This window comes from Homarus americanus, unplaced genomic scaffold (genome assembly GCF_018991925.1).
Source record: "Homarus americanus isolate GMGI-L3 unplaced genomic scaffold, GMGI_Hamer_2.0 scaffold46583, whole genome shotgun sequence".
In the NCBI taxonomy this organism is placed as follows: Eukaryota; Metazoa; Arthropoda; class Malacostraca; order Decapoda; family Nephropidae; genus Homarus; species Homarus americanus.
The window spans coordinates 331,557-347,845 of record NW_024731675.1 but is presented as its reverse complement, the minus strand read 5'-3'; the positions used below and the strand labels follow the sequence as shown (position 1 = coordinate 347,845).

The 16,289-nt window shown below is 48.2% G+C and overlaps 1 protein-coding gene across 1 annotated transcript; it reads right to left on the bottom strand.

Moving 5' to 3' along the window:
- Positions 1-10,000: 10,000 nt before the first annotated feature.
- LOC121867694 (neuroligin-4, X-linked-like) lies at positions 10,001-14,756 on the bottom strand. Its single transcript, XM_042367714.1, has 2 exons — positions 14,641-14,756; positions 10,001-11,590 (listed from the first exon to the last, which is right to left on the bottom strand). Exon 2 carries the CDS (start codon positions 11,149-11,151, stop codon positions 10,660-10,662), a length of 492 nt encoding a protein of 163 aa, XP_042223648.1. The 5' UTR covers positions 11,152-11,590; positions 14,641-14,756; the 3' UTR covers positions 10,001-10,659.
- Positions 14,757-16,289: the final 1,533 nt, after the last annotated feature.

The window sequence follows — 16,289 nt, the reverse complement described above, 5'->3', positions numbered from 1 at the left end:
ACCAATATTTACCTAGACATGGAATTGGATCACTTATATAACCCTAATATAAGGAGTTTGATTACTGTCCCATGTTATATAAGATACTATGAAGATCAGTGCCATCTAGGGGTCGTCAACAGTACCAACACAGTATATACACTTTGGGACACTAGACTGAAGTAGTATATAAGCTTTGGGACACTAGACTGAGGTCATTTATAAACTTTGGGACACTAGACTGAGGTAGTATATAAACTTTGGGACACTAGACTGAGGTAATTTATAAACTTTGGGACACTAGACTGAGGTAATTTATAAACTTTGGGACACTAGACTGAGGTAGTATATAAACTTTGGGACACTAGACTGAAGTAGTATATAAGCTTTGGGACACTAGACTGAGGTAATTTATAAACTTCTGCCACACTAGACTGAGGTAATTTATAAACTTCTGCCACACTAGACTGAGGTAATTTATAAACTTCTGCCACACTAGACTGAGGTAATTTATAAACTTCTGCCACACTAGACTGAGGTAATTTATAAACTTCTGCCACACTAGACTGAGGTAATTTATAAACTTCTGCCACACTAGACTGAGGTAATTTATAAACTTCTGCCACACTAGACTGAGGTAATTTATAAACTTCTGCCACACTAGACTGAGGTAATATATAAACTTCTGCCACACTAGACTGAGGTAATTTATAAACTTCTGCCACACTAGACTGAGTAATTTATAAACTTCTGCCACACTGGGCAGGTAATTTATAAGCCTCTGCCACTGGGCTAGAGTAATTTATAAACTCTGCCACTAGACTGAGTAATTTATAAACTTCTGCCACACTGGGCAGGGTAATTTTATAAACTTCTGCCACTAGGCCGGTAATTTATAAACTTCTGCCACACTAGACTGAAGTAATTTTTAAACATTGGGACACTAAGACTGAGGTAATTTATAAACTTCTGCCACACTAGACTGAGGTAATTTATAAACTTCTGCCACACTAGACTGAGGTAATTTATAAACTTCTGCCACACTAGACTGAGGTAGTATAATAAACTTAAAGCATTAGTGAGAGGCAAAAGGTAACAATCGTTTGGATAATTTGCTAATTACCGTCCACCTTGTAGGAGTTCCGGCAGACCAAGGATTGTTAGTTCTTAGTTTAATAAGTTGCCTTTTTGTATCTACCTGTCTTACTCAGCCTTAATTAACCCTGGTTAAAGTATTAAGGTTAATAATAATAAATGTGGAAGGATCATTGTGGTCAAATATAATTAATAACTTTTTCTCCCGCAAGATGTCGCCACCAGCACTGTTGACACGCTCAGTCCGGAAGCGTCAATATGGCTTCGTGACGCTGTATTCGTCTTCTAATGTATCATAAAATTTTGTTATATTATATTTCCCTGAGTTTTAGGCATTATTGGTTGATATTTTACAGTATTCATCATAACAAGGCTAATTTAACAAAACATTTGTATATATTTGAAGGATTTATAATAATTCTCAGCATTACGGACACGTCCAGGCATCTTGACGTTTTGTTTAAAAATTTGTTCATAATTTTATCTTTTAATTTATATTATTTGTCGTCATGTTATTGGCCGCCATAACAAATATATCCACTAACTTTAACCTAAATATTAACACAGTAGGACTTATGAAAACTGTAATGCGTCCTACTTCTCACCTCCCTCTCGTCTCCACCCCGACACTACAAGACTTTTTTTATGTGTGTAGTGAAGATGAACAAGCAGGAGTGAAGCATTACCAGGATGACACACACCTCCAGCGCCACCAGGTAAGCTGTTCATTAGTAACGGCAGGTGAATGGCGACATGATTTATTACACGTAAAGGTGGACAGTTACGACCCACGAATAAAGAGGAGATAGAGGATAAAGATAGTTTATTAGCCACAAAACACAGGGGAGGATTATTATCAGGGTAAATAAGGTAAAAGTTAAGGACTGCAGCCATTTGTATTGTTGTTGTGTTCCGTCAGTTGACGACCGCAATGCTTCACTGTCTGGCCTCTTACCTAGTTCACAATTAAAATAAATAACAATAAAATGTTGAGTTAAGTGTGTGTGTGTGTGTGTGTGTGGGTGTGTGGGTGAATTTGTTAAATTTGCCCTCAGGGCTAACTAGTTAATTGGTCGTTTACAGCGCCCAACTGGAAGCATGCGTGATTCTGCTTGCCTTCATGACTCGTGCATTAAGGGCGTAAAAAGCCTGAAGGGTCGGGTTTGTCAGCAAGTTACATTGACAGAATGATGAGGGGGTCGGTACAATTCGTGTTTATGACGTCCCTAGTGCCAGGCCTAGGAGGGATATCTGGTCAGGGAGGAGGTCCCGTTTGATTCACGTGTTTATGACCGTCCTAGTGCAGGCCGGAGGATATCTGGTGGGGAGGAGGAGGGTCCCGGTACAATTCACGTGTTTATGACCGTCTAGTGCCAGGCCTAGAGGATATCTGGTCGGGGAGGTCCCGGTACAATTCACGTGTTTATGACCGTCCCTAGTGCCAGGCCTAAGAGGAGATATCTGGTCAGGAGGGAGGGTCGGTAATTCACGTGTTTATGACCGTCCCTAGTGCCAGGCCTAGGAGGGATATCTGGTCAGGGGGAGGGGGTCCCGGTACAATTCACGTGTTTATGACCGTCCTAGTGCCAGGCCTAGGAGGATATCTGGTCGGGAGGGTCCCAGTACTTCCGTGTTTATGACCGTCCAGTGCCAGGCCTAGGAGGATATCTGGTCAGGGAGGAGGGGGGTCGGTACAATTCACGTGTTTGACCGTCCCTAGTGCCAGGCCTAGGAGGGATATCTGGTCAGGGAGGGTCCCGGTACAATTCACGTGTTTATGACCGTCCCTAGTGCCAGGCCTTGGAGGATATCTGGTCAGGGAGGGTCCCGGTACAATTCACGTGTTTATGAGCGTCCCTAGTGCCAGGCCTAGGAGGGATATCTGGTCAGGGGAGGGGGGGTGCCCTGATTCGTGTTTATGACCGTCCCTAGTGCCAGGCCTAAGAGGATGATATCTGGTCAGGGAGGAGGGTCGGTACAATTCACGTGTTTATGACCGTCTAATGTGAGCCTAGGAGGGATATCTGGTCAGGGGAGGGGGTCGGTGCTCACGTGTTTATGACCGTCTAGTGCCAGGCCTAGGAGGATATCTGGTCAGGGAGGGTCCAGTACAATTCACGTGTTTATGACCGTCTAGTGCCAGGCCTGAGGAGGATATCTGGTCAGGAGGGAGGTGTCGGTACAATTCACGTGTTTATGACCGTCCCTAGTGCCAGGCCTAGGAGGATATCTGGTCAGGGGGGTCCCGGTACAGTTCGTGTTTGACCGTCCTAGTGCCAGGCCTAGGAGGATATCTGGTCGGGAGGAGGGTCGGTACAATTCGTGTTTATGACCGTCCTAGTGCCAGGCCTAGGAGGTATATGTGGTCAGTGGAGGGGGTCCGGTACAATTCTGTGTTTATGACCGTCCTAGTGCCAGGCCTGGGAGGATATCTGGTCAGGGAGGGGTCGGTACAATTCACGTGTTTATGACCGTCCCTAGTGCCAGGCCTAGGAGGGATATCTGGTCAGGGAGGGTGTTGATACAATTCACGTGTTTATGACCGTCCCTAGTGCCAGGCCTAGGAGGGATATCTGGTCAGGGGAGGGTGGGGTCCCGGTACAATTCACGTGTTTATGACTGTCCCTAGTGCAGGCCTAGGAGGGATATCTGGTCAGGGAGGGGGTCCCGAGTACAATTCACGTGTTTATGACCGTCCCTAGTGCCAGGCCTAGGAGGATATCTGGTCAGGGAGGGAGGGTCCCGGTACAGTTCGTGTTTATGACCGTTCCCTAGTGCCAGGCCTGGGAGGATATCTGGTCAGGGGGTCGGTACAGTTCACGTGTTTATGACCGTCCCTAGTGCCAGGCCTAGGGATATCTGGTCAGGGAGGTCCGGTACAGTTCACGTGTTTATGAGCCGTCCTAGTGCCAGGCCTAGGAGGATATCTGGTCAGGGAGGGACCAGGTGTAGGTGACGGCTGGGGACCTATAGGAGGGAGGTCACTGAGCCAAGTGCGGCTGTAGTGTGTGGGTGTATTAAGGGAGGGTATGTGGGTGTATTAGGGAGGGTGTGTGGGTGTGTGTATTAAGGGAGGTATTGTGGGTGTATTAGGGGAGGGTATTGTGGGTGTATTAAGGGGTGTGTGATAAGGGGAGGGGTATTGTGGGTGTATTAAGGAGGGTGTGTGGGTGTATGTGGGGAGGGTATTGTGGGGTGTATTAGGGAGGGTATTGTGGGTGTATTGGGAGGGTATTGAACCACCTGATAAAGTTATTGATTCTGAACCACCTGATAAAGGTTATTGATTCTGAACCACCAGATAAAGTTATTGATTCTGAACCACCAGATAAGGTGTGATTCTGACCACCTGATAAAGTTATTGATTCTGAACCTCCAGATAAAGTTATTGATTCTGAACCTCCAGATAAAGTTATTGATTCTGAACCACCAGATAAAGTTATGATTCTGAACCTCCAGATAAAGTTATTGATTCTGAACCACCAGATAAAGTTATTGATTCTGAACCACCTGATAAAGTTGTGATTCAACAAACCAACATTATCCTCTTAAGTCATTCCTAGATTACTAAATTTATTTTATCGAGAATTTATCAGTTTCTAATACAATAAAATATGGGTAATATAACATAGTGTAAAATAGCATATTGAACCAATATAACCGTACTGTGAGGTGTTTCCATTATGGTCGTGGTAATGTAACAGTTTGATACAATATAACAGTACTGTGAGGTATTTCCATTATGGTCGTAGTAATGTAACAGTTTAATATACATCATTGGCTGGGTTTAATCATAATATCCGCGTGAGTATTTAAAGCAGACGGACTCAAGAGTAAATACTGGTGACCTTTGTATTAATTTGATCAACCAAAAGACATATGTTGAAACCATCAGAGGTATGTTACAGTCTCATGGACTAATGTTGGCTGGTTAAAAATGGTTTCACTTTATGGAACGAATAATAACATAGTTTTCCCTTAAAGTCAGCAGTTTTCTCTTAAAGTCAACTTCGTGACCAGAGAAAATGGTTTAGCTGACTTGGTATATAAGCGACCATGACCTTAAATCACTTTGTGAAGTATTTCCAGTAAGACAATGAAGATGTTTAAGCTCGTCTGTACTGTATATACAAGATAGAAGACATTATTTACGTAAACATAAGAATATTTTTGATTATTTAGTTTCCTTGTTCACCGTGACTGGTTTCATTTACAGTAACTTTCAACAGTACAATAGTATTACAATTTGACGTTTGGTATTTTCTGGTGAATTTTATATTGGCATTTATTATCATGCCGTAAGAAATGAACGGAAATATCGCAGCATTTAATAGTGTAAATGTCTGGGGCTGTCTGATGATTTATGAGGGAAGGAGAGGAGAGTAAGGAAGAGGGAGGGGTGGTAGTGGTAGTGAGGGTTCGGTGTATTTTCAACCAATATGTTTTCTTTTCAATCAATGTATTTTAATATTTTCCTTGTTATTTTTTCTTTTATTATTTGTAGAGTAAATGATGCATTGATTAATTCTGATAATCTTTTTTTTGCAGGTGTGAGCCAGCCGTTGCAGGTAAGACAGATTGTGCAGTGACGGCCAGAAGTATACAAGGGCCTCTGTGTGGGACAGGTCTGTGAATACACTTGCTTTTATTTCCTGGTGATTCCTTGCTTGTTTCTGCTGGTCTATTTCCTGGGTTTGCTTGTTTATCACCGGAGACTGCTTCTGTAGTGGTAGCATCACAACCACCACAGTGCCAGAACCACCACAGTGCCACAACCACCACAGTACCACACCCACCACAGTGCCACAACCACCACAGTGCCAGAACCACCACAGCACCACAACCACCACAGTGCCACAACCACCACGAGCACAACCACCACGTGCCACAACCACCACAGTGCCACAACCACCACAGTGCCACAACCACCACAGTGCCACAACCACCACAGTGCCACAACCACCACAGTGCACAACCACCACAGTGCCACAACCACCACAGTGCCACAACCACCACAGTGCACAACACCACAGTGCCACGCCACCACAGTGCCACAACCACCACAGTGCCACAACCACCACAGTGCCAAGCCACCACAGTGCCACAACCACCACAGTGCCACAACCACCACAGTGCCACAGCCACCACAGTGCCACAACCACCACAGTGCCACAACCACCACAGTGCCACAACCACCACAGTGCCACAACCACCACAGTGCCAATAAGGGTCGTGATGGCTCTCGGCCTCCAGCTCTTCACCACTTCCGAGTTTCATTATTGTGTTATTAAGCCTGGTGGTCTTCACCACCACCTCACCCATCACCACCTCACCCACCACCACCACCACCTCACCCACCACCACCACCTCACCCACTACCACCTCACCCATCACCACCTCACCCATCCACCACCACCACCTCACCCATCCCACCTACCCATCACCACCACCACCTCACCCACCACTACCACCTCACCCACCACTACCACCTCACCCCCACCACCACCACCTCACCCACCACCACCACCTCTCACCACCACCTCACCCATCACCACCTCACCCACCACCACCTCACCCACCACCACCACCTCACCCATCACCACCACCACCTCACCCATCACCACCTTACCCACACCACCACCCTCTCCCACCACTACCACCTCACCCACCACTACCACCTCACCCACCACCACCACCTCACCCACCACCACCTCACCCATCCTCCCTCACCCACCACCACCAACCTCACCCACCACCACCACCACCACCCCACCACCACCACCACCTCACCCACCACCACCACCTCACCCCACCACCACCACTCACCCACCACCTCCCTCACCCACCTCCACCTCACCCACCACCACCACCTCACCCACCACCACCACCTCACCCCACCACCACCCACCTCACCCACCACCACCTCACCCACCACCACCACCTCACCCACCACCCACCTCACCCACTACCTCCTCACCCACCACATCCACCTCACCCCACCACATCACCCTCACCCACCACATCCACTCACCCACCACATCCACCTCACCCACCACCACCTCACCCACCACCACCACCTCACCCACCACCACCACCTCACCCCCACCACCACCACACCTCCACACCACCACCTCACCCACCACCACCCCTCACCCACCCACCACCTCCACCCCACCACCACCTCCACCCCACCACCATCACCCCACCCACCACCTCATCCGACCACGTCATCCACCCACCATCTCACCATAACCTGTACCTGTACCTTATACTCCTTGTACCTGTACCTTATACCTGTACCTGTACCCTCCATACTTGTGCCTGTACCTTATACCTGTACCTTATCTTGTACCTGTACCTTATACTTGTACCTGTACCTTATACTTGTGCCTGTACCTTATACTGTACCTTGTACCTGTTATACCTGTACCTGTACCTTATACTTGTGCCTGTACCTTTATACCTGACCTTATACTGTGCCTGTACCTTATACTTGTCCTGTACCTTATACCTGTACCTATGCCTTACCTTATACTTGTGCCTGTGCCTTATACCTGTACCTTATCCTGTACCTGTACCTTATACTTGTGCCTGTACCTTATACCTGTACCTTATGCTTGTGCCTGTACCTTATACTTGTACCTGTATATGCTTGTGCCTGTACCTTATACCTGTGCTTTATGCTTGTGCCTGTACCTTATACTTGTGCCTGTACCTTATACTTGTGCCTGTACCTTATACCTGTACTTTATACATGTACCTGTACCTTATACCTGTACCTTTTACTTGTACCATATATTTGTACCTGTACCTTGTACCTGTACCTTATACTTGTACCTTATACCTGTACCTGTAAATTAAGATGCTTTAACCTGTCTCTGTACTCAAGGTTCCTAATGCCCGGGATTAGTCTTGTCATTCTCCTCTGAATTCTTTCCAAGGATTCTATATCCATTCTGTATCACGGTGACCAGAACTGAACTAGTAATCCAGGTGTGGTCTAACAAGAGCAAGATACAGTTATAGGATGACCTCGCTAGTCTTGTAACTAACACTGACCTGGTAGTCCAAATGAGGTCTAACTAGGGCAAGATATAATTTTAGGGTGACCTCTCTAGTTTTGTAACTAACACTCCTTTTTATGGCCCCAAGTACTTTGTTAGCCTTGTTACAAACAAATACACATTGTTGACTTGGTTTAAGGTTCCTACTTATCATTACTCTTAAATCTTTCTCACAGTTGGATTTCTCTATAACATCGTTGTTCATCTGGTATCTGGTTTCCCTGTTTACATCTCCTATACTGAGTACTTTACATATGTCCTCATTAAATCTCATCTGCCATTTTTCATACCACATGATATATTTTTTTAGATCTTCCTTTAGCGGAGTCATCGTCACATTTAATTACATGCCCTATTTTAGTGTCATCAGCAAATTTGCTTATGTGTCTGTCTACGCCGATATCTATGTCGTTTATGTATATAATAAATAATAATGGTCCAAGTACTGAGCCTTGGGGAACTCCTCTAGTGACGTTACCCCAATCAGATTTAGTGCCGTTAATGCTCACTCGCTGTTTCCCGTCCTGTAACCTGCGCCCTAATCTATTATAGAATATCTCCCTCCAATGCCATGAGTCTCCACTTTTCATTACTAGTCTTTCGTGGGGGACTCTGTCGAAAACTTGGCTAAAGTCGAGATATACCACATCATAGTCGTGCCCCACGTCCACTGATTCAAAAACAGCTGAAAAGAATGTTAACAGATTTGTCAGAAAATGAACGCCCGCTTGCGAAGCCATGTTGGGAATCATTGATCAACTTGTGCTTCTCCAGGTGATTTCATATAGAGTTTGAAATTATTGCTTCCAGCACTTTGCTAACAATTGATGTTAAACTAATTGGACGGTAGTTAGAGGATAGTGATCTATCTCCCTTCTTGAAAATCGGCATTACATTCACTATCCTCCAGGATTCTGGACTACACCTGTTTTTAAGGACATGTTAAACAACTTTGTTAAGGGCATACTAAGCTCTTCCTTACATTCCTGTAATACTCTGGCAAATATCTCGACCTGGTGACTTATTAAGCTTTAGTTTGTCTATTTGTTTACTAACATCGTTACTAGTCACTACTATCTCTCTTAATCTATTTTCTTCACTAACTCTGTATAGTGTCGGTGCCTCGGGTATCATGTTTAAATTCTCGGTGGTGAAAACTTGTAAAAAATATTTATTCAGATTATTGTTAATTTCTCCGTCATTATCAGTTAGCTCGCCGGTATCTGACTGTATTGGTCCAATCTTTTCTCGTGTTTTGTTTGATACATTTGATAGAATCCCTTGGGGTTTGACTTCGCCTCCCTTGCTATCTTCAGTTCATTATTCCTCTTTTCTTATCTCGGTCTTAACCCTACCGGCCAATACCTTATAATAATCTCGGAGGTAAACTTCACCCCGATTTATTCTCCTACCTATAGCCTTCCTTTGTCCAATAATGTTCTTTAAATAATCATTTATCCATTTAGGGTCATTGTTGTTTGATCTGAGTTTTCTGTATGGTATGGTCTGCCTTTGTGCATTAAGTTACAGACAACAGACTCAACGCACACAACACTCAACACACACAACACTCAATGCACACAACACTCAACACACACAACACTCAACACACACAACACTCAATGCACACAACACTCAACACACATAACACACACAACACACAACACTCAACACACACAACACTCAACACACACAACACTCAACACACATAACACACACAACACTCAACACACACAACCTCCAACACACACAACACTCAACACACTCAACACACACAACACTCAACACACACAACACTCAACACACACAACACTCAACACACACAACAGACTACTCAAATAAGGAAATCAACAAACTCCAGGTTACTAGCAAGTTTTATTGAAAACAGTTTAATCTGTAACATGTCAATAGATGATCTGTGTAGTATTATGTACACGTATATTACACTTGAGTAAGTCACACACGTACATATAAAAAGTGCACACGTTCACATAGACAACTTTTGAAAACGTTATTAAAGATGTAAATAATTATTGAGAGCGTCTCATTATGGTCACACTATCGGCCCAGAACACTATCATGTTTACTGGGCGTTTATTGCTAGGAGCGCGTGGCCCCTTGGTGCTGCGGCTGCTGCTGCTGGTTTTGCAGGCAGGTAGTATCGCCCTCTGGCCACGTGCGGGGACCACGGGCCTTCCGTGGCCACGTTGAAGAACTACCAGCACAGTAGTCCACCCTGACAGGTAAGGCGGCCATCACCCTAGGGTCGTCTTGGTCACTGCGGAAGGACGTGGTCATGTCGTGTCCGTCGTAAAAGTTGCCGCCGTAGTAGTCGACAACGTGGGCGTGCTCGTGTGCGGCAGTAAGCACCGTGACCAGAGGGCGCCGCCATCATACTCTCAGCTCCTCGTAGGCTGGGATCTTGCCTCTGGGGGGAGCTGGCACGTGTGCAGGAAGCAGTGGCTGTGACTCTGCAGGCAACAGCCGAGGTGGTGGCGGTGGTCGAGGCATTGTTATCTGCTTATGCTGCAGGTGCTGGTGTTGTTGGAGCTGTAGCTGTTGGCCGCCCAGGGGTGGCGCTGCCGTTAGGAATGGTGGGTGGAGGTATAGGGAGGCAGTGCCCACCCGCCTCACGACTGACAGGAGGATTGTCAGCGAAGGCGGGCGGGCACTCTGAGATGTGTGTGAAGGCTTGAGTGTGTGTGAGAGGGGAGGGCGGCGGAGCCTTCAGCGAGGAGGCGGCCGTCAGGGGGGGTTTGGTCACCTCCAAGTTAATAGACGACCCTAATATAGGACCCGAGGCTGAACTGATGGCTGCCATCTGCTGTTCGCTGCTGCTCTGGCTGTTCTGTTGACTCTGCTGCTGTTCCTGCTTGTCCCCAAGACGAGATCTATCCCGCTGGTAGTAGACGCCGGCGAAGATGAGAATATTGAGGATGAGAAGCGACACCCCGATGGCGATGGTGACTGAGAGAGCTGTGGAGTAGGCGATGTAGTCCACGGCTTCGTTCATGGTGGCCTCGGCGTGAGCTGTGGCGTTGGGCGCCTGCACGTCTGGCGGCTGACCTAACGGGGCGTTGGCGTGAGGGGGCCGTGGCGTGTGGTGAGGGAATGGTGGAGGGAAGAGGGCGTGGTGTTGGTGGTGGTAGAGGTGAGAGGGTACGCTGTAGTGGTGGTAGAAGGCAGGATGTAGTGTCCCGCCATATGCTGTAAAGGTCTCACAGCCCCAGAGTACAGCGAGGGGTCGTCGTGCTGTGAGAACAGGTGATGCAGCACCGACAGTTCCTGCAGTTGCTCTTCAGGAGGCACCACCACGCCCCCTTCCTCCTCCTCCTCGGATTCATGTAAAGTCAGGAATTCCGGTCGACCAACCCGCTGCAGCTGAGGAACCAACCACGTCCATAGTGCCAGCTGGTGCGCCCTGTAGTGGTCCCTGAGGCGTGGCCGAGCACCTGTAACACCAGAAACACCTGTAACACCAGAAACACCTGTAACACCTGAACCATCTGTAACACCTGAACCATCTGTAACACCTGAACCATCTGTAACACCTGAACCACCTGCTGCACCTCAGACCATCTGTAACACCTGGACCATCTGTAGCACCTGGAACACCTGCTAGCACCTGAAACACCTGTAACACCTGAACCATCTGTAACACCTGAACCATCTGTAGCACCTGAACCATCTGTAGCACCTGAACCACCTGTAGCACCTGAACCACCTGTAGCACCTGAACCATCTTAACACCTGAACCATCTGTAACACCTGAACCACCTGCTAGCACCTGAACCATCTGTAACACCTGAACCATCTATAACACCTGAACCACCTGTAACACCTGAACCACCTGTAGCACCTGAACCATCTGTAACACCTGAACCATCTGTAGCACCTGAACCACCTCAGCACCTGAAACACCTAGTAACACCTGAACCATCTGTAACACCTGAACCATCTGTAGCACCTGAACCATCTGTAACACCTGAACCACCTGTAGCACCTGAACCACCTGTAGCACCTGAACCATCTGTAACACCTGAACATCTGTAACACCTGAACCACCTGTAGCACCTGAACCATCTGTAACACCTGAACCATCTGTAACACCTGAACCACCTGTAGCACCTGAACCATCTGTAACACCTGAACCATCTGCCAACACCTGAACCATCTGTAACACCTGAACCATCTGTAACACCTGAACCACCTGTAGCACCTGAACCATCTGTAACACCTGAACCATCTGTAACACCTGAACCACCTGTAACACTTGAGACCACCTGTAGCACCTGAACCACTGTAACACCTGAACCATCTGTAACACCTGAACCATCTGCACACCTGAACCACCTTAACACCTGAACCATCTGTAACACCTAGACCATCTGTAACACCTGAAACACCTGAACCATCTGTAACACCTGAACCATCTCTGACACCTGAAACCATCTGTACACCTGAACCACCTGCAGCACCTGAACCATCTGTAGCACCTGAACCTGTAACACCTGACCATCTGTAACACCTGAACCATCCAACAACACTAGACCACTGTAACCTGAACCATCTGTAACACTGAACCATCTGTAACACCTGGACATCTGTCACCTGAACCTGTAGCACCTGAACCATCTGCTTAGCACCTGAACCATCTGTAACACCTGGACCATCTGTAGCACCACCTGAACCATCTGTAGCATCTGAACCACCTGTGACCTGAACCACCTGTAACACCTGGACCACCTGTAGCACCTGAACCACCTGTAACACCTCAGACCATCTGTAACACCTGAACCATCTGTGTCACCTGAGACCACCTGGCACCTGGACCATCTGCAGCACCTGAGCCACCTGTCCCTGGACACCTGTAACACCTGGACCACCTGTAGCACCTGGACACCTGCTTCCCTGTGACCATAACACCTGGACCATCTGTAACACCTGAGACCATCTGTAACACCTGAACCATCTAGCAGCACCTGAACCATCCTTACTTACCTGAACCACCTGTAACCTAAGACCTGTGGCACCTAGACCATCTGTAACACCTGAATACCTGTAACACCTGATATCTGCAACACCTGGGACCACCTGTGCACCTGACCATCTGCAACACCTGGACACCTGTAACACCTGAACCATCTGCTGACACCTGAACCATCTGTAGCACCTAGGCCATCTGTGGCTTTGAGACCATCTGTATCACCTGAACCACCTGTAGCACCTGGAACCTGTGGCACCTGAACCATCTGTAACACCTGAACCATCTGGCAACTTCAGACCATCTGTAACACCTGAACCATCGTAACACCTAGACCACCGTAGCACCTGAACCACGCAGCAGCACCTGAACCATCTGTAACACCTGGACCATCTGGCACCTGAACCTGGTAACACCTGAACCACCAGTGCCCCTGAACCACACTGTAACACCTGGATACCTGTAACACCGAAACCACCTGTAACACCTGAACCTCGTAACACGGCTGAACCACCTGTAACCTGAACCACGCTAACAACGCAACACCTGAACCCACCTCTAACACTAGACACCTGTAACACCTGAACCACCAGTAACACTTGTAGCACCAGTAACACCTGAACCACCTGTAACACCTGAACCACCTCTAACTTTCAAACCTAGTAACACCTCAGCCATCTGTAACACTCAGACCACCTGAACACCTGTACCTGCCCTGTAACACCTGAACCACTTGCAACACCACTGTAACCACCTGTAACACCTGAACACCTGTAACACTGAACCACCTGTAACACCTGAACCACCTGTAACATGAGCCACCTGTAACACCTGAACCCCTGTAACATGACACCTGTAACACCTGAACCACATAACAGCATGTGGTGGTTGTCTGTAGCACCTGGACACCTGTAGCACCTGAACCATCTGTAACACACACAAAGACATCTGTAGCACCTGGGCCATCTGTAACTGCCCTGTAGCTCCAGCACGAGCCACCTGTAACACCTGAACCACCTGTAACTTTAGACTTTAGCACCTGTACCATCTCTGTAACACCTCTAGAACCATCCTAGCACCTGGGCCTGTGAACCTGTAACACCCTGCCTGTAACACCTGGACACCTGTTAGCACCGAATATCATGCAGCACCTGAACCACCTGCAACACCTGAACCATCTGTAACACCTGAACCACCTACTTAGCACCTGACATCTGTAACACCTGAACCATCTGCCATCACCTAGACCATCTGTAGCACCTGGACCATCTGTAACACTGACCACTTATATAACATAAATGTGACGGTGTAACTAATACCCGTAATAGGGTGTAACATAATACCCATGGCAGAGGTGTAACACTAATACCCCATAACAGAGGTGTAACACTATTCCCCATAACGGTGTACTAATACTCCCGTAACAGAGGTTGTAACATAACTAACATAGAAGATGTAACACTAATACCCCGTAACAGAGGTGTAACACTAATACCCCGTAATAAGTGTAATACTCACTTATCTCGAGGTACTTCTGGTAGACAGGGTCGTACTTCTCCCAGGGAAGATTTTTGAAGCAGTGTTTTCCTTGGCTGTGCTGTAGAGGTCCTGATCCTTCCTGAAGTTTGGATTGCTGGAACAGAGTACATTACAGGTTAACTAGGGTCTAACAGGTCATATAGAATCCTACAGGTCAAATAGGGCCTCTGGGTCACTCTAACCTAACCTAACATAGTTTAAACCAGTCAGAGTTAACCTGCGAATTTAGTTTAAATAAGTCTAACCACCTAACTACCAACCCAACTTAACCTTCACCTGATCCTAACTACGCCTAACCTAACTTAACCTGGCTCTAACGCTGGCTTTGATCCTAGCCTGCCTTCATCTTCAACTCAACCTAGCATCTTCTTATTAGCAACTTTAAGCCTTTAGCTGTTCCTTCCCTAACCTAACCCACCATGAGTAACATAAAACTCTCTAGTCTTGTAATTTGGTAGGTAATGCCTCACCTAGGTTGTCTTGACAGGTCCAGTTCAAGAGACACAGGTCTCCTACAGAGGCGCCCCGAACACGAGGCTAATTCGTCCGCTGCACTGCACCCTGCTGCCTGTGGTGGTGTGGTTATTGAGTTTGGTGGTGGTGGTGGAGAGTGGTAGTAGTGGTAGTGGTGGGTGGGTGGTGGTGGTAGTTGTGTGGGGTGGGGGTGGTAGTGGTGGAGGTGGGTGGTGGTGGAGGTGGGTGGTGGTGGTGGTGGGGGGTGGGAGTGGGTGGTGGTGGAGGTGGGGGTGAGTAGTGAGTGGGGGGTGAGTGGTGGTGGTGGAGGTAATGGAATTGTGGTGGTGAGTGGTGGTGGTGGAGGTGGGGTGGTGGTGGTGTGGTGGGTGGGTGGGTGGTGGGTGGGGTATTGGTGGTGGTGGGTGGTGTGGTGGTGGTGAGTGGTGGTGTGGTGTTTGTGGTGGGGTGGTGCTGGTGGTGGTGGTGGTGGTGGTGGTGTGGTGAGGTGTGGTGAGGTGGGTGGTGTTGGGGGTGGTAGTGGTGGAGGTGGTGTGGTGGTGGTGAGTGTTGTGGTGGTGGCAGTGGTGGTGGGTGGTGGGTGGTGGTGGTGGAGTGGTGGTGGGGTGGGTGAGTTGAGGTGGTGGTGGGTGGTGGTGGTGGGGGGGTGTGGTGGTGGGGGTGTGGTGGTGTGGTGGTGGTTTGTGGTGGGTGTGGTGGGTGGTTGAGTGGTGGTGGTGAGTGGTAGTGGGTGGTGGTGGGTGATGGTGGTGGTTGGGTGGTAGTGGTGGGGTGGTGAGCAGTGGTAGTGGTGAGTGGTGGTGGTTTGGTGAGGTGGTGGTGGTGGTGATGGTGGTGGTGTGTGGAGGTGGTGGTGGTGGGGTGGGTGGTGGGTGTGTGGTGGTGTGGGGTGGGTGGTGGGGGGTGTGGTGGTGGTGGGTTGGTGGTGGAGGTGTGGTGTGGGGGGTGTGGGTGGTGGTGGTGGGTGTGGTGGTGGTGGGGGGTGTGAGTGGTGAGGGGGTAGTGGTGGTGGGGTGGTGGTAGTGGTGGGTGGTGGTTGGGTTGTGTTGTGGTGGTGTGGTGGTGGTGGTGGGGTGGTAGTGGTGGTGGTGGTAGTGTTGGTGGGGTGGAGGTGGTGGTGGTGGTGTGGGGGTGGTGAGTGGTGGTGGTGGTGG

Excerpts from the sequence above, each read along its gene's own strand:
- LOC121867694 (XM_042367714.1), bottom strand. The coding sequence starts at position 11,151 with ATGAACGAAGCCGTGGACTACATCGCCTACTCCACAGCTCTCTCAGTC.